The 19,045-nt window shown below is 40.0% G+C and overlaps 3 protein-coding genes across 7 annotated transcripts; all 3 read right to left on the reverse strand.

Annotated features, from left to right (window-relative positions):
- Positions 1 to 228: 228 nt before the first annotated feature.
- On the reverse strand, positions 229 to 15,703 carry LOC116699808 (alanine aminotransferase 2-like). Of its 4 annotated transcripts, XM_032532573.1 has the most exons (12): positions 15,465 to 15,703; positions 10,957 to 11,143; positions 7,073 to 7,162; positions 6,755 to 6,863; positions 6,461 to 6,594; positions 5,540 to 5,783; positions 4,957 to 5,036; positions 4,404 to 4,540; positions 4,082 to 4,256; positions 2,787 to 2,942; positions 1,414 to 1,526; positions 231 to 552 (listed from the first exon to the last, which is right to left on the reverse strand). In XM_032532573.1, the coding sequence occupies exons 1-12, from the start codon at positions 15,497 to 15,499 to the stop codon at positions 486 to 488; spliced, it is 1,527 nt and encodes a 508-aa protein (XP_032388464.1). In that variant the 5' UTR covers positions 15,500 to 15,703; the 3' UTR covers positions 231 to 485. The 4 variants fall into 4 exon arrangements, 3 of the variants coding, with proteins under 3 accessions (XP_032388463.1, XP_032388465.1, XP_032388464.1); XM_032532572.1 differs by lacking the exon at positions 15,465 to 15,703 and having other exon boundaries at positions 229 to 552; positions 10,957 to 11,533; XM_032532574.1 differs by lacking the exon at positions 10,957 to 11,143 and having other exon boundaries at positions 230 to 552; positions 15,465 to 15,571.
- Positions 13,147 to 15,458, reverse strand: fuz (fuzzy planar cell polarity protein). Its single transcript, XM_032532575.1, has one exon. It carries the CDS (start codon positions 15,114 to 15,116, stop codon positions 13,809 to 13,811), a length of 1,308 nt encoding a protein of 435 aa, XP_032388466.1. The 5' UTR covers positions 15,117 to 15,458; the 3' UTR covers positions 13,147 to 13,808.
- Positions 15,704 to 16,876: 1,173 nt separating the features above from the next.
- Positions 16,877 to 19,041, reverse strand: LOC116699814 (guanine nucleotide-binding protein G(I)/G(S)/G(O) subunit gamma-5). 2 transcript variants are annotated; one of them, XM_032532580.1, is made up of 3 exons: positions 18,795 to 19,036; positions 17,739 to 17,881; positions 16,877 to 17,160 (listed from the first exon to the last, which is right to left on the reverse strand). In XM_032532580.1, the coding sequence occupies exons 1-2, from the start codon at positions 18,873 to 18,875 to the stop codon at positions 17,756 to 17,758; spliced, it is 207 nt and encodes a 68-aa protein (XP_032388471.1). In that variant the 5' UTR covers positions 18,876 to 19,036; the 3' UTR covers positions 16,877 to 17,160; positions 17,739 to 17,755. The 2 variants fall into 2 exon arrangements, with proteins under 2 accessions (XP_032388471.1, XP_032388472.1); XM_032532581.1 differs by lacking the exon at positions 16,877 to 17,160 and adding an exon at positions 17,297 to 17,352 and having other exon boundaries at positions 18,795 to 19,041.
- Positions 19,042 to 19,045: the final 4 nt, after the last annotated feature.

The following is a 19,045-nucleotide window of genomic DNA, read 5'->3' on the forward strand; positions in this document are numbered from 1 at the left end:
ACTTCTTTCTGAAGTAGGAAATGGGGACTTTTTTGCTGTTCTCCGTAAAATACCATTTTAAGTAGTAAGTAATTTTTTTAAAGTTATACCCCTTTAAAAAAATTTAAAAGCATCTCACCCTTTTTTAATTGACCTTTTTATTTATCTTTGGGATTCCCCGACAATTATCGGTATATTAAAAATACAAGACCTAAAGTACATGTATTTTTCAAAATTTTAAAAACCCTATTTGTTTTATTTACCAAAATTCAATCATCTTGAAATTTAAACTCTTCTTTAGTTTGTTTGTTTTTAAAACAAAAACAGTGCCTTTTATCCGTTGCCCAAGTCCAAAGAGAAAGTTTTAGAGGGAATTGCCCCTCACAGGACACCGAGCCAAGTAGGGGAGAAAAGGCACTTTTCGGCAGGAATTTTGAGGTTGGTTCTTTTGTTGGGGTCAGCGATGAAAGAAGAAGAGAGGGCAATTTAGAATACGGGTGTGAATTTTAGGAATCCGGGGGGGGTTTTTTCAGAGGATTTTTAGTTTTTCGTCGGTTTGGGAAGATAGTCATTCTGGGAGGGAGGGGGATAAGAAAAGAAAGACATAAGGGTAAAAGTGGTTTGAACAGCAGTGTCGCAAGTGTTTTAATATTTTTTGAATGTTGAAGAATTGCTCAAAAATCATCTTGTAAAGTAATTCAATAACTAAAGAGTGTCTTCCATCAAGCCCTTTTCAGACATGGAATATGTAACATTGCTGGCTTCACCTATCTGCCCTTTTTGACATTCTGACTTATTAGGTGACTTCTACATCAATGTTACTTATAGCTTCATTCAGATATGACAGGACATAGAGCCACTTTGCATGCGCAATATTTCCACCATGCAGTTGGAATGAATCAAAATGTATTTTTTGTATGTTTTAATGTATGTTTTTTTTTTTTAACCTTTGTTTCTTTTACATAACCCAGGCACTCATTCAAAGTGAGAACTAAATTCTAAATTGCAGTCAGATTTACAATTAGAGATGGATGTCTGTAAGGAGCTTCAATGTCAAACTTACTTTTATTTTTCAACAAGCTCAGATACAAAGAAACTAGAGATGAAACAATTGGTTGATTGATCAATCAATCAATCAATCAATCAATCAATCCATCAACAGAATACTTTTGATAATCACGTTATCTTTTTAAGGACTACATTTCAAATAAATAAGTAGATACCTTTGGGGTTTGGACCAGTGGTCAGACAAAAAAAGCAATTTAAACCAAACTGGGCACGAGGGAACTGTGACTGGTATTTTTCATAAAATTCAATTGTTCATCCAAAAATAATCTACAGATAATGGTAACAATTGTTAGTTGCAGTTCTAGAAGAGATCAATATATGAGAGATATACTTATTTTATATATACAGTATAGAATTGTTCTGTACCTGAAGTGGTAGGTTCCATCTGCCTGGCCAAAGCCGCTTCCAGGTACAAGGCAGATCCCCGTCTCCTCCAGCATCTTCATGCAGTAAAACATATCTGGCTCCTGACCTTTGTCCTAAAAGAGAGGGAAAGACACATTAAAACACTATGGGAGGCTTAATATTCTGCTTGCATAAGATTATTTCAAGTAGCAAGTATTTGATCAAAAATGTAGATACTTTTATTTATTTTTACAAGTGCAGCCAATAGTAGCCGACCCCTGTAGCTATATGTCCAACACAACACTGACATTCTTAATATTTTCTTATTTGTAGAAAATCGAATCCCTTTAAAGAAGAATCAGACCAAATGAAAGCAGATACAGTTAACTGAGCTTTTTTTGCAACAGTCCATTCCTGTTCTTTAAACATGAAAATGGGTAATCGTAAATAATTATACAGAGCTTATATTATTATATATATATATTAGAAGAAAAAAAACTCAAAAGGCTCTTTAAGTTAATTTATTTTTACTGTGTTAACTGTATTCTACAATTCCATGGTTTTATCTTCACAGGTACCCTTCAGAGTTTAAAACGTTTTCTTCATTGGTACAAAGATAACTTAAGGTTGATGGAGCACTATTTGAGATACATTAAATCGTAAGTGTCTCATGTCCACTGGCTTTTGCAAAAGTGCCTTTTTAAATTAATTAATTTAAATCAGTTTTAAAATGTGTCAGCCTTAGAAGTAGCTGAGTATTGATATCAGGAACAAGCTCAATAAACCGCACATAAGTTCTATTCAAACTGCCGAAGGTAATGCTGTGTGTGGTCAATGAAGCTCTGTCTTTATGCGTTGTTTTGGGAAATACCATTGCAAAAAACTAAGCAATGCTAAGACTGTGATCAAGATGGTGAGCAAGATACTGGGATTGATCAAGTGTCAGTAGATCAGCTGTACTCTGACTTTATCCTCTTTAAGGCAAATCAGATTCTCAGTGGCTCGACTCATCAGCCCTCCCTGAAATTCGTAGTGAGCAGTCAACCTCGGGACAGATTTGAAACCACAAGCTATTGGAAATCATTTGTTTGCTTTAGCAAACAAAGTGGTGAACGCCCAGTGTACTGAATCAAGCTATGGGGTTAGTTAATCTAGCATAGTGTAGAGTATGATATGTGGGTCTTGTGTACAAGTAGAACATGAATAATGAGGGCTGTTAAGACCATGGAAACATCATAATAACAATAATAAGACCAAACGATTAGTCGATTAGTGATAGATGAGTAGAAAAGATTTTACTATAACATCCATTTACTCCGCATCAATGTCATTTCCTTGGAGGGCCGACACAGTCAAACTTAAATCATTGAAACTTTTATAAGGAGTAGACATACCATGGCTTCTTGGACGGCCTTTTCAGGGATGGTTATGCGAGGGAAGGAGTACATGGCGCCCTGAACAGGATTACAGCTGATGCCTTGAATAGTATTGAGAACCTGTTCTGTGAGCTTGGCCTTCTCTGCTAAGGCACTTAAGGTGGCTGTGCGCTCCTGGGTAAGAGAGAGTAGAGAAAGTAGAGGAAACACAGAATAGAGAGGACAGAGAGAATAGAAAGTAAACCAAAGAGAGATGTCATCAAGACTCTCCAGTTCTCTGGCAATATTTCTTCTTTTTAGATTCTAAATCAAATGACAACAAATGACCAATTACGGAAAAGGTTATGTTATAGTACCAGTACCTGGCTGAGCATCCTTTTTCTTATATAAAATAGCTAATTAGCATATTTGTTTCTGTATTTATAGTTTATGTTTAATATGTGTGTTTGTGTAAGTAGGCACCATTCACCAAGGCAAATACAGTAACTTACTGTGGCAATTAACCCTTTGCTGATTCAGATTCTGAACATTTTATTAGTTGGAAGTAAAGCAATGGCCAACTGTGTCTCAGGCCTTTTCTAACAAAGTTTTCTACTAAAACTTCTCCCGACTTCTGTAAGCTCCATGAGATAGACGAACAGTCGTGCTAGTTATTCTACCGTAAGTGTAAACAGGGACCATATGAATGCCATGAGGTAAACAAAGCATCTTTCTACACACAAGATAACTTGATAATAAGACATAAGTCACTGATGCTACTATATTAAGATTTCCAAAAGCAGCTTTGTGGTGTAACTCACGATACGACACTATTGTGATACATTACATACAAGTCAATCAGTCAAAACAATCTTAAAAATGAACCACATGAATAACAGTTATTTTTCATAGAACAATAATATAATGGGATATAACAGGAAATAATGCATACTGACTGTATTTAGTTTTACAGAGATTGTATTTTTTAAAAATGTAACAGTAACAAAATGCATTTAGCCGAAGTCATGTTTAACATAGCAACATGTACCAGACATTTTTATATACGTTAAGCAGCCATAAACTATCAAAAGGCTGAACTAACACCTTGATTATCACAGTATTTCAGATGTTTTGAGTGTGTTGAAATTAGCTTAAGAAAAAAACTCAAAAGAGTCAATTAAAGCAAAAATAAATAAATATATCACTAGGTAAAATCCATAATCAATTGCAGTGTACTGATTGCAAAGAGAATGAATAATGATACTGGTGTCGGTGTATAATCAATATGAAATCAAAATCCAACCCCTTCTGCTTATGGGCTGTAGAGTGTGTACCTTGATAAAGGTGTCATGTGACGGTTCCCCAGGCTGAGGGGGGTTAACCACAAGGTCCATTAGAGCCTGTCCAGGAACAGGAGGACACAGACGGACAGACACGAGCTTGGTCAGCTGGGCCTTCACCTCATCGTCCATGTTGATGATCTCCATGTAGCCTCCACGAAAGCCACACCTGAGAGGGAGAGAAAACATTAGGATGTGACGCAAAAAAAAACGTAAGAAAGAAAACAAAAAAGACAGAATGAGATGGAGTTACAGTAAACAGCAAATAACTTGTTTTTAGATTCATCCCAGAATGTAGTAGAGTAGAATTGCTTACTCTCCCATGTAACATTTTGAGGTGGAGTGGAACGATACCAGCTCCACTGTATCCGAGTACTCTGGCCCCATTTCAAACAGAACCTTCTTAAAAGAGTGGAACTGGCAACCTTCAGCATACACATTGTCCTGGTACACCTGGGAGATGAAGACAGTACAGAAAAACAATAACGCGGGCAGTACGGCTGCACAATTAATTGCAATTTTATTGAAATCACAATATGGAGGACAAAATAAGTGTCAAACCAATCTGAATGATGTATTGTGGTGCTGCAGAGATGTCCTAGCCTACAAATTGTATCCTACAGATTGAAGAAAAAAATCTGTTTTGTACAGATCCTCGTTAATAAAAAAATAAAAAATAAATCACACTATAAATGATTTTTAGATCTTAATATTTTTCAATGAAAATCAGAATGATACAAAAATGATCATTCCCTCCAATATTGTAAATCATGTCGCAATATCAGTCAAAAATTATCGCAATTAGATCATTTCCTCATATCGTGCAGCTCTAACATGCGGATATCAAAAGAGATGCAGAGAGACGGTACCTCATCAGCCATGAGGAGGAGACGTTCATTTGCTGCAAATCGGATTACGTCCTCAATGCACTGTCTGCTCTGAACCTGCCCTGTGAACATGAAGGTGTTAAGGAGAAAGGTTTGCAGTGGTGGCTAGCCAGGCAGTTATGTCCATTTACTGCCATCTAGTGGCTCTTCTTTCAGGGTGCATGGAATGTGTGGTTACAAAGATCCAAAATGATGCAATACATCTCATGCAGAAAGGAGCTCATTTTAAAGTAATTTCATTCCTGGGCCTTCTAGTGGACCTAGTAGTTTCAGGTTGCACAGCAACGTCCCATTGATCCCAGCCAATTACATTTTATTCCTGTCTCCATCTCTGTAAACTATCCAAGAATTGCCCCCAATAATGTTTTGGTCTTTAAAATTAAGGCCAAATTGTCTGACTACATTGTGTGCTAAACTAGATAATGCAAACAGACCCGAAACCTAATTTTACACTTTCAAGTCTTTTTTAATTGTCTATCTCCTTAAACTCATACTTGATTATCTAGAGTGCTGAATGAGATGATTTCATATGTAAAATTACTGACAACTACTAAGGAAACTTTACCGGTGGGGTTTCCAGGGTTGATGATGCACAGCGCTCGGGGGTTGCAGTGGCGCCGGGCCTCATCCAGGGCACGCTGCAACTCGCTGATGTCCATACTCCAGCACTTCTGCTCATTAAGGTAATAGTTGATCTGCACGGCGCCCAATTCGGCCAACGCAGCCGAGTACAGGGGATACTGAGGTATGGAGATCATGACGCCTGCACGGGTCGCACCCTCGCCACACACCAGCAGTTTCAGCATGGTCTTATAGTGCAGAATAGGGAGTATAAACATGATATATGTCAGCTGTATATTTTAGAATTATATATACATTGTAGCTTTGTACGCATGACACTTTATAGGCGTAAAAATGTAAGTTAAAGATCAGAAAAAAGTGCACTCTTTTCCGATCTTTAACTTACATTTTTACGATGAGTGCTTTGTATCTAGTTAGTTCTCTTTTAAAAGAACACATCATGCAAACCGTTTGATGATGACAAAACATTACTGCTATATAAAAGTGTATGAGTATGTTGTGTGTGTTCGTTTTTTGGTTTTAACTCATCAGGACTCTGTAATCTACTTGAATTGAAATAGTATAAACAGGAAACATTTATTCTTAAACTCATAGACAACCTATTACAAGGGGTTGTGAGTATGTTAGACCAAGCTTTCATCACTGAATTTCTTCGTAGCTTCTTGTTGATCTTATATAAATGCTACTTTTGTTCTTGCAGGAGGTTTGTTTTCCTGCTAGTTTCAGCTTGTGTGATGTGTCCTTCAAAAATAGTTACTCCAAAATCCATTAGTTTTGTCAGTTCAATGTTGTCAATAAATTACCCTACAAAATGATTGAGACATCTAGTAACTTTTAACAAACATAAATAAGCAAAAGTACAATAGAGACACAAAGTCAGTTTAAAAGACGAGGTGTTTTGTACCACAATGCCGTCGCTGGCCCCTGTGGTGAGATAAATGTCGTCTGGGTCGCAGGGCACACCGCCATCTCTTCGCTCAATGTAGCGGGCCACATCCTGACGCACAGAGTTTATGCCCTGACTTGCCGTGTAGGAACCTGAGGGAGATTTAGATGGAGACAATACAAGTTTCTACTTAAATCTTTAAACGTAACAAGCCAAACCAGCAGAAAGCCGCATTTAACACAAAGAGAAAAGTGATAAATAGCAACTGTGGTTTAACAAGGCTCATTGTGCTTGTGCAGAAAACCAACGCACCCATACTGTTCCCTCCACAGGACTGCAGAATGCGGCGTGCTCTACTTTTAGCATCCTCTGGGAATGTGCTGTCATTCAGCAGTTCGGGGTACGAGCACAGTGCCAAGACCTTGAAACAAAGAGAGGTGTGAGGATGAAGGGTGGAGGGGACAATATGCAAAACCCTGCACAGATTACGGGATAAGACGGGACAAAAAAAAAAAAGAATGTGTTAAAAAACTTCATTAAGGAGTAAGAAATCGGTTTCATATACACAGACAAGTCAGAAGTCAGGTGCTAAATTTAGATAAGAGGTAGGGGTAAGGTTAAGGAGCAGACCTGTCGGAAGAAAGTGATTGGCTGCTGGCCCATAGCATGAGCGTCACCAATGTTGGCCTTGATGACCTCCGAAAAGGGCTTCTTCATTCCCTGCAGAGCATAAACATGACAAAAAGAAATGATTATACATCGGAAGTATGGACAAAAGTGTAAAACAATGAGGGAATTTCTTCACTTTGTACACAAGAAATGTGGCTGTCCATTTCCTCAGCTGACTAGAATTGTCAGAGAGAATGGGGTTGGCTGAGAACACCCACTGCAACTAAACGCCTTTGACATGTGCGCCCGCACACAGGCTTAAACACACACATACATTTTCTATAAACAGTCATGCCACGAGAGGCTGAGAGCCCAGCAGCTGCTGAGTGCACAGTGGGTTTGGTAGTTTACTAATAACTACTTTTGTGGGATAGATTAGATTGGTTGTTGCTTGCACTGAACCAGTAACTTTCCTGCAGGTTCTTACAAAAATGGTGGGAATTAAAATATCTAGCAAGCTTAGGGGCTCAATTAACTATGAGCTATACCGTCACTTCTGTATCATGTCCAAAACGTTAACCTTTCTGGACTTGCCGCTACGCCTTTATCCAGGCCAAAGTAAAGTGCCTCCAAACAGGTATGTTTACCGTATTAGCAAAACGACACACTGTACACACAAGTATATTGTTCAAGTGTGTACCATCTGTTCATAATTGCCCCAATAATAATAATTCACTGTCATGATTACTCAGGAAAGGTAGTGTAAGGTGTCAACGGTTCATTCTCTACATTTTGTTTTTATTCCACTTGCAGACACTTTTGTGTATTTTCAACAGCCATGATGCAGAGAGTAGGTACAAACATGGGAGCAAAGTTTTGAACTGTGCAAATATACCTTATCGTACTGATAGCATTGACCTTCTGACACACATTACCCAGAGACTTTTAACCTCCTTAGTGTGGCCTGAAACAGAACGGGACATATGACAGCAGTAAACATGGTCAAAAATAATTAGGATAATAGGTATTCATTTACTGCCTTCCAGGCCAATAATATAATGTTTCTGAAAGATGATCTCTTGAGCAACTGAGACCACCGACAGACAACAAACAGCAATGCAGGCAAACACGTGCACAAACAAACACGCGCACACACACACATGCTGTTAACACCAGATGTTAGGTACAGCATAACACTGCAGAAAAGCCACAGCTGGAACCTCACACTGGCACCCTGTGGAAATCAAAACAACCTGTTTGTTTTGGCTGGTCCAATCCAGTTCAGATGATTTTAATGGGCTTGAGTCTCCGGCTCTCTCATTGGTCACACGTTAGAGGCGTCTCTCAGTCTGTGCCAATAACATCATATCAGGAGAATAACAGCCCTAGGTCATCAGTACCGCCCATTCATTATGGGGATCTTTTAGAAATACACTGACCCCTGTTCCTGAGAACCAACTCGAAAGGCCAGAGCTTTTTGTCCGCCATCGCTGATAAAACAGTCAAGCAAACAATACAGAAGGTAAAACTGCTCTCTTGACGTAAAGCTCAGCAGTACTTATTTAGTCTCCCATGGTTCTGCCAAGAAAACATTTCACCAATGACATTAAAGTACTTTTAAATAACGTTGTGACTTGAGCTGACAAATGTTTAACTTTATCATAAACTTTATAAAAAAAGAAGGAAAAAAAATATTTTTTTTCAAGTTCTGAGTTAACTAAGACCATATACACTCATTATTTGTACAATGGAAAAGATTTTTGGATATTTGCATATTGCTTTTTATTCTGGTAGAATATGCGGAAAGAATTTGAAATAAATAAATAAATAAAAAACTAGCCTGGTGCATCTGTGGTCTGTCACCATAGCGACGTCAGAAAGGTCCCCATTCACTAGCAGCTCATTAGGACAAACAAAGAGCACAATGTAGTAACTGCATGTGAAAGCTTTATTTGTGCACCTGTTAACTGGTGCATAAAGATGGCTCCAAGTCTGTATAGTTTCCATTTCCTGTTCAAAAAATCTAAAATAAATATATTGTCTCAAAGAAAAAGGATGCGCTTGTATAGCAATTGAAAAGCAAATACCTCAGTTCCAAAAATCAAGGTGTGTGTAGGAAAGTGGAGTAGGGTATCACATGTTGTCGGTGTGGTGTGGTGTGTGTGTTGTGTGTGTGTGTGTGTGTGTGTGTGTGTGTGTGTGTGTGGGTGTGTGGTGTGTGTGTGATTGTTGTGAGTGATAGCTGTTGATCTAGAAAGCAAATGCCTGGACCATTTCCAAGAAGCACACATCAAAACCACAAGGGAGGAGTTTGTAAAACGAAGGCAAACTTGTTTTTGACAAAAGAACAACAGTTGGGAGGACTGGAGATGATTTATGGTACATTTTTACCTTGTGGCTGAGCGGTGTAGTATTGAAAAGACGGGCAACGGGAAAGTCTGCAGTAAAAAACAAAGAAATCGCAGTGTTTCCCCTGTCTTAGATAGAAATGTGATAAGGTATTGTAATTGACTAGATTTTACAAGCTGAATCCAAAAGCTATTTATTCTGCTTTTCGAACATGCAAACATCAGTTTGATCATGCCTGATCAAACTCTAAGAAAACAAATATGCTATAAAGAGAGCGGGGGTCAGCTGCAGACAAGCACAGGTCAAAGCCAACAGAACAAATCTTTGGTGCCATTGTCATTACAGTCCCTGCTGGCCCTTTCACCTGTGCAAGAACCTGTTTGCAATACTCATCCCTTCCTGGGAAAAGCACTCAAAAGAGGACAGTTTTCACACCAGACTGCACTCGGTACAATAACAGCTGGTTGCCACATCACCATGAACTGTGTGAGAGGAAGGAATCAAATATAGAGTAAAAACAAAGAAAAAGAAATGCACAAATGGTCTGCATTTATATTAGAAACAAGCTGGAACTGGCCTATGTATATCTTGGACAAAAACAAAGGAAAAAGAATGGATTTTGAAAAGCTTACTTAAATTCGGCGCCATTTTTAAACCTTTGAGGGGATCAGTCACAACAAATATAACACTGTTTTTCCCCAGTTGTTAATAGTTGACAGATCAGCCAAGTTGGACATATTGAACATTGAGGAATATCAGAAGTAAAGCGAGGCATCCTGTATGTGCATCACTAGTCAGACAGTGACACTGTGGACATTAACCTCTCACTGAGGATCGTCCCAGAAGCCACTGTGATTTGGAGATAGCTGCTTCAAAACAAGTTATGCATTAACGTCATACTAGTCTAGTGACTTTATGACATGAGCGAGTTCAACCGGAATTACTGACTACCTGATGGACTTTGATTAGAGGGTGTGTGTAAGCAGCATAGCAAGCGATAACACGCAGAGTTCACTTATGGGATCATGCTTTGTTAATGCTATATGTTAATAGTGAAAGTATAACCAGGAAGGGAAACCTGCTGTTCTGCAGTTAGACCATGTCTCCTGACAAGACGCTGACTTAATTAATACTCAGCCAAAAAGCACAAATGTGCACACATTTGCTTTCAGAGCACCCTTTAAGTTGAAATCTGCTATGTATCATAAAGAGGTTAACATTTAAAGTTCAAAGAGATTTAAATGAATATGAACAGATCACTATGGCAAGTCCAGACTGAGCAACACTTTTCCAGTCTTTTGTTTTAAATTCAGTTAAATGGCTTTCAAACTTTTAGGTTGAGTACCAAATTTCTTCTGATATAAAATATATTGGGCACACTGGTGTATTTGGATCTACAAAAGGTACAACACTTTTTTTTTTTAACCACAGTCTGACAGGTAGCCTATAATTGATTTAATGGAAGACAGAAAGCAGATGACTGGAGCTTTCAATAAGAGAGTAGATACAAAGTATGGTCCAGAGAGGATTGTTTTGGTATGAACAGTGGTACAAACCTCAGAGAGCTCCCTCTCCAGCTCCACAGCCCGCAGCACGATGGGCCCCCGCACGGCGTACTCCACCTTCTTCACCGTGGGGTTCATGCTGTCGATGGTCAACACCTTGGCCCGGCATCGCACGCCATTCTCGGACATCTTCTCTTTGGGGAGCCCACGCCGAGTCGCGCTCAGACTCGATAAAGCTCTGGCGGGAGAGGACAGAGTTTGAGATGTGAGGGTTCGGACTCTGGGACCACCACCGGCTAACATTTCGTTTGGCCCCCGGCTTAAAAGCAGGGCGTTTCTGTGCGCCAGCAACTGCAACCGTGTGGCTGACATGTTTCAACGGCCTTCTTTCAACAAGTTGGGTAGCTTTTAAAGTCTCTGCGGTGCACAGCGACTTGCACCACGGTGGATGCTTCACTCGAGAGGAGGGAAATCAAAGTTGTGCGCTGCTAAAAACGTTCCGCCTCAGACCTTCCAGAGGTTAGTTACAGGACAAGTGCGGCTTCGACCAAACGAATCAAAGTTTCTAAAGACCCTGCTGTAACTGGCTAAGCGTTTCACTCTGAGATGATCGGGGTATGATCGCTCCTGCACACATGTCAACACCATAGCCAGCGGGCGTAGGCTATCCCTCCCCTTTGTGTGGCTTCAAGTCAACAGTCCCCCCCCCCCCTTTCCTCCGTTCCGTTATGTTACGCACCGTCGGTTCTCCGGTTACCGAGCTGAAACCGTTTTAGACTGCACACGTGGTTTAGGGGGATATCAGCGAACCGGGTGCATCTTCCACCTTTGTCTTGAGCTCCCTGCACCTCACTTTTTGTGTCCTGAGTGTTCATGCGGTTTGGGTGGATACTTTGAAGGTTTCTTGGCTCCTTCTAGTTTGACTGCAGCCCACTTTCCTCTACCTGCTAAGGTGGTTTAATGCAAATTCCTTTGATAAGATCTGTAATAATTCTGTAATCACAGTAATTGTAACATGCTATAAACAAAAGGAACTTAAACACACAAAACGAGCATCTAAAATTAGAAACTACATACCGGGATCTTACTGAACCTCAGTGTGACTTCTAGTAAAACTGTGTTTTTACACAGAAATTGTGACTGCAATTTAGCAGTGCAGGTAACACAAAACATGGAATACCTGGAATTATCATGAGATGAAGTATTCATTCAATACGGGTAGGTATTTTGTCACTAGTCACTGCCATTATTATTATTATTATTATATTGCATGTGGTGGGGGTACAGATAGTGATTAGAGCAGACTCTCTGGCAGATGCTTTTAATTTTTCTTTTCATAGTTGAATACACATTAACTCCCATAAAGTGTCTGTGCCTCATAACTGTTAGGAAAATATCTGAGAAAAAGTTACTATCTTTGACGAGCAGTTTCAGTACAAATACAAATATTAAAACGGGCTGCTTAATTGCCCTTAGCCTCATTTTGGCAAGTGGTTCTTATTTGCAGTTCATTTTCATCAAGTTTCGCGTTCAACCGGTAGAGCCAACATTAAGAATGCACCGATTGATAGGCCGCCGATATTCGGTAATTGCATGCAATCGGGTGATCATCAGATATGCTTTCTATTCTCAGATTAAGATTTTTTTACTCTGTAAAATGATCGATGAACGTAAAGTTGAACCAAAGATCACAAGCATGAGTTCCGATCTGACACTTAGCTGTAACATTACGCGGTTAGCAACATGTAGCCTACTGCGGTTAGCACAACAAGCGGATTACCAGCGAGTTACCTTTTTGTTATCCTTAAAATATACTGTAGAATCCATGGCTGTGGTAGAATCATACACAGCATAACGTATAGTTATTTTTAACACATGTTGGTAGGGGGCGCCATCTTGTAAGGATGCGCTCTGTTTTTTACTCCCTTCTCGATCACATTTGACAGTTTTAACAACTTTTAACCCAAATGAAACCAGGTTTTTTTAGGGAACCACCGTGGCAGTTTAACAGCTCTTCACAAGATGGTACCCCCCCAAAAATGCAATACAGCCTGACGGCAACTTCACATTCTCCAGTTATATCTTAGGTTACGCTGCCACCTGGTGGAGACCCTAATACCCTACCATCAGTTAAACTTACCTAAACTGTAATACAGCTATTACAAAAAACAATCGTATCGATCGATATGGCTCATTGACGATCGGCAATTGGTAATGGCGGTAAAAACAAACACGAACGTGGCATCTCTAAACTGTATCAGTATCACATTAGCATAAGGACACATTTTAATGAATCACACAATGATACAAACCCCCACATCCATCAACTATATTTAGAAATGAAACCACAAGAAATTGTCACCAAATGATTCAAAATGCCAAAACAACAAACAGAAGGCACTTATTTATCCCAGTGTCACATTTTCACGTTTCTCTTATACATTGTGAAAAAGGCTAGAGTGCAATCGTAATGATAATGTTAATTATTCAGTAAATCTAACCAGCTTGCATTACCGGGACAGCATTGAAGCCAGCGAAGTTAGACTTAACTCTTGAATGCAAAACAAAGCTCAAAGCAGTTCACGTTGATATGACATTTTCAAATGTTTCAGTCAGTATTACAATCTTGAGCAGTGATTTGTTGAAAATACCCAGTGAGACCATTAACAGTGATATTCTTTTATATTGTGAATCTCTTACCAGTGGTCTGTTAATCATTGTCCGTACAAAAGATAGATAGAAGCTTATTTGAACGCCTCTACATCGGTTAGTCAACATAAATGTTTGCAGTCATTAATATAAGCAAAATCCAAATTCACATTGGAAGGAATTACCTGTAATTTAATATATTACTAAGTCAAAGATGGTGAGTTTACCTAAAATAAATATGTAACAATGTAAACTTAAAACCCGGTGGCTGCGACTATATCAGAGAGAGTCTTTGTGGCCACCGTACGCAGTGCAAAGGTGGGCACTGACAGTGGGAAGAGCAGAAAGAGCTGGTGCTGGGGTGTCTGAATTCCATAGCTTTTGCATTCTTCTGTAACTAGATAGCACTGTAGCGGCTGATGGGAGAATCCAAGCACAAAGTCTTCAGTGTTGCTTCTCTGAGCCCTATCCTCTGGCAAGACACACAAAATCTCCTCCTGGTTGAAGTAGCGTGTCGTGCTGAAGATGTAGAAGAGCTTCAGTAGCTCCCAGCAGCGGGCCTTGGAGGGTAAAAGAGGGTCCCCGATTGGATGACTAGTCGAAGTCCGCACACAGGAGACTGAGCGTCGCGTTTCACGGTTGATGAGAAGAAGTGCCAGCACATCAGGGCGCAGGGATACAGATCCTGGTAAGCAGCGCTCTCCAACAGCCAGACAGTCTCTCAGGGTCTCCACCAGGGGTGTCCAAAAACGACCCACCAGCCCACTCTCGGCACTGTGCAGGGACGGGGTTGGCCCGCACAGCACACACACATCTGCCCCAGGGAGCAGTTGGAAACGGAGCAGGCGGTGGGCCACGGTGGGGCTGCCCTGAGGAAGGAAAACTGGGTAATCACAAGAGACAGATCCAGAGGCTGAGAGGGATCGCAACAAACCAGAGAGCAGCACAACCTCCTGCGGTGCCAGGCGCCACCACTTCTCAGTTGCTGCAGCTATCCGTCCATGGACGATGAGGCAGCTAAATTCACTGTCTGCAGCCTGAGCAAAGCCATCCACGGCCTCTTGAAGAAGAGTGGGGTTTGGAGGCAGCAGTGAATCAGCGCAGTGTGTCAAGTTACCCAGGATGCCCTCTTGTCTCTCCTCCAACAGCTGATCAATGAGGCTGAAGCAGGATCGCAAGTCCCTCTTCAGCCTCTCAACATTCTTGACATTGGTCAGCTCATCCTGCCCCAACACCAGCACCATGCAGCTCCACACATTGTCCAGGAGGCGTTGTAAGCGGACCTGCTCCTCTTTGCTGCTGCATGCACCACCTTGTTCACCTCCGCTCACAGCGATGAGCATCACACTGTCCTGGAAAACTCTCCAAACTACTTTACCCCCACCTTCAGTCTCACAGCTAGACAACACCACTCCCTGCCCACCCCCGAACATGTGGACACCATTCAGGGAGCCGATGACAGAGAAGGGTAGCTGTTTGGCGGCTCCTCTTGTGAAAAGAGGCACCCCACTGCTGGCTGTGAGGCAAAGGAGCTGCGTTGACCCATGCTGGAGCATCGTCATGCTAGCTGTGGTTCACTATCGCATTCACTCTTGTATTGCTTTCAACCACAGCGGATTACCGAGCCAGTCAACCAATGGTATTCATTGAGCTGATTGTAAAAAACACTTTCATGGTTCTAGCGTTAACGTTACATCAGCAAGGATGAGCACGTTGTTTAGCCGTTAGCATCACGTAACGTTAAACCATTCCCTGCAGCTGGCTGAAACCGGGTACAAACAACGGGGAGACAAGAGATACCATGCAGCAAACATATATATAGCAAATGCCTGCACGTGACATATCGTCGCTCAACATTTGCTTTTGTTAGCTTATCGTTTTTAACATGCTAGGTTAACAAAATGAGTTACCGTTGTTTCCACAGTAACGTTGTCCCATGATTCATTCTTCACAATGGTCAGAAAAGGATGGTTTCATTCGGCTGGTCGAGCAGCAGTTTTGATTTACGAGCTGTGGTGTAACCGCAGAAGGAGCGAGACGAGAAGACCGACCTGGGTTCAGCCCCTAGAGTTCACGGAAGCGTTCTGACCATAGACAGTTGAAGAAAGGATCTGACCGACATCATCCGTTGGTTCACTTCTCGCGAGAGCCAAATCAATCGCTTTCGGATGATCATGGGCTCCCTACGGATGACGGTGCGATACTATTTTCTTAATATTTGATGACTTGATCATGTATTTTATCATTAATTGATGAATGTTGTATGACTGAGTTCATATAAGTACAATCAGTTACATGTGCATTAGTATGCCAACAAAATCTACATTTGATATTTTAATTAAGAGACATCTGGTTTAGATCATATTGTACTTTAGAATTTTGAGGTACTTGTACTCTACTTAATTTCCATATTATGATACTGTATACTTCTGCTCTATTGAACCCTATGTGTTTAATATTAATTCAAAAATGACGGAAAAAAAAATATCACAATAAATATAGCTACACAGCAACAACAAAAAAAGCAATATATTTTAGGGGGATAAATTCCAGTATGAAATCTTATTTCATCGTTTTTAACAGTTTTACTGAGTACTGAGAGTACTTGCATTCATTGTTTTTTTTTTTAAATTCCCTTTTCAAAGTGTGTTTTCAATTTAGTGTTATTTTCCAAAAAAAACTTTAAGTCAATTTATTTCAAGTCACTTTTCCTTGTCACTTACAGTTTATACTATATTTTCATGTCATGTATTTTTAAATGCAATTTAGAATGCAAGACTTATTGAGTTAGTTATAGTTTCACTTGTCATGAAAGGAAAAGGTGCACGCGTTACTCATAACACTCGTATTAGCGCTCTATTTAAGTGTCCCAGACAGTTAGCCATGACACTGTGAAAGTGGGCCACCATGCACAATACCAGGACCCTAAAACAGAAGCAGCTAAATGGAATTTGGCCATTGTTGCTACTGTGACATGTCAAAATGTCTTAAGTGGAAAAAGGCCTGTGAAGTATATTTTACAAAGTATAAATAGTTACTTCTTCCACCACTGCTCATGATCCCCTATAACCCAATTTTTGTAATAAATACTTTTTGTAATAAATACTTTCTATTTATTATTCTTTTTTTATTTTTTTTAAATCCCTGTTCTTTGTTTTGTATTGAAATATAAAACTTAGAACTTATACATCACCTGCTACTGTTGCCTCTAGAATATAATAAAATACTTCAGACAGCAGAACTATCATGCAATGTTGTCAATTTGCAGGGGAGAAAAAAAATTAAAATGCCAATCAAAATCACATCAAATAAAACATTGGAGTAGTAAAGAATGTTTTTTTTTTTAATTCATTAAATACAAAAAAGTCCAGAACAGTGATGACTAAAATAGAACAATAGAAAAGGCACAATTATTTCCTCAAAAATCACACTGTGCCATGAAAAATAAAACGGTCTCCTTTCTTCTACTGTGGCTGAAAATAGATGGGCATCTTCCTGACATGATTCCAATGTGTTCTACACTCGAGAGATCCTGTGGCAGTATAATGGCTTGGCATGAGGAGCAGTGTTGAGGTCAACTTTTCCCTGTAGCATCAACATGAAGGCCTGCAGGACCAAACAAATAAAAAAGACAAATAGAAAATAGATTAGGTTGAGGATTGGAATACCAAACATCCATAATGTTCCCAAGTTAGTAGCTAACTGAAGCATGCGTTTCTTAATTTTGTAGGAAAACAATAGTATGCATTCATGTAGACAGCAAAGTAGTACATTATGCTGGAGTCATCTGAGAAGATTCACAATGGTGTGGGGGGGCCGCACCACTGTGAATCTTTTTTTTTTTTTTAAATAACTTATGAGTTAAAAAAAAAAAAGAAGCTCTCTTAAAAACTGATTCAAGCTGACCACAGTCACTGTTTTATTGTGGAGGAAACCATCAACATTAAACAGCCACATTAAAAAAATTAAAAGTTTTCATTAAAGTACATTTTATTTCACTGAAACCCTGAATTTCAAGATGCACATAAGGGAACACTTTTCTTTATCAAAATGCAATTACGGAATTTTTAACCAGTACATCAGCTACTCTTCAGACCTTTTCAGAAATCCCACCAGCTGCACGTGCGGTATGTCCAGTATGTACAGGTGTGTGCCTGAATGGGTCAACAGGGTGGCGGACTCACCAATGAATGAAGTGGTTTCACAAGAAGGAGCAGACCTTCTGTGGCCTGAAAGGGTTGGTGCTGGAGGACACACCGGTGAGCAAAGGGTCCTGCGTGGCGTTCTGCATGCAAAACTGTTGAAGGTCTGCAGCTGCCTGAGAGACCTGGGAACAGAAGAGGAACCACAATGTAAACCATGACATAGGGTTGTCTTAGAGTCTTAAAAACACTGGTTAAAAGGGACATTCCATTGAGTTTTCAGCCACTGAAAGCAGTTGTATAATGTCTTCAATGGATCGGGAGCGAGCTTTTCAAAGTCTGAAAAATAACCCTGACACCATCCGGAAAGACTGTACTCGATTGCAATATTTGGAAATTGCAGAAAGTTTTTATTAAGCTTGACTGAGCATATCTATGGCTCTTGCTGCTTCAATTGGGCCTTATTTATTTTTTAATCCTTCACTTATGAGTCCTCTAATTATAAGGAAAACTACTTTAATATCCGAATATTCAAAACCAACCTCCTGCATTCATAATCTTAAGTACACACACATTATTTCTGTTTAAATCGTATTCCTTTGTTCATTTGAGCTAGTCAATCGACTTCTCAGAGTTGTCTTGTCAGTTTGTTCTGTACCTTTATTTTACAAAATAAAAGGTATCTACATTATCTCTGTGAAAACAATGACGGGGCTTTAGACTTCTGAAAAGGAATGTCGTTAAAGAGGTTATTAAGCAGGTAAATGTTCAAGTAACGTTAGAAAATGTCCAAGTTAACCGTTTTAACGTTACTTTAACGTAACGTCAAGTTAAGTTACAACCCGGGTCTGGTGATCTTTATATACGGATTCTGTAATAAGCTAAAGGTCTCGACATTATCTCTACTCTGTCAGATGTTAAGTGATTAATCTCAACAATGTAGCAGGCTTAAATACTTCGCTTCGGTCCAAGAAACGCCCTGCTACGCCTGTTGACTAGCGGCTAACTTTAGCGGCTAGCCTCCGGCACCAGCTAGCGTTAGCGATTGAGATTTCCCGCTCAGTTATGTGGCAGAAAAACAATAAGCACATAAATTACCTTCACTCTGTTAATGCTCGCCTCGAAACGGAGCTGCTGTACGACTTTTTTCATAGCTACAAGATTAGAAGAACCCGACATTCTCGATGTGTTTTTGAGAAAAATAAACGTAGGGCGGTGGGGTGGGATTCTGGGCTGGATGCTGAGACAAAAGCAGATGATGACATCCGGATTCCGGTTGGGTGTACGAAACTTGTGACTGCAGATCCCATTTAAACACACTAGTTGGCGCCAAATCAAAGAGAATAAAA

Source organism: Etheostoma spectabile, chromosome 12 (assembly GCF_008692095.1).
Source record: "Etheostoma spectabile isolate EspeVRDwgs_2016 chromosome 12, UIUC_Espe_1.0, whole genome shotgun sequence".
NCBI classification, from domain to species: Eukaryota; Metazoa; Chordata; class Actinopteri; order Perciformes; family Percidae; genus Etheostoma; species Etheostoma spectabile.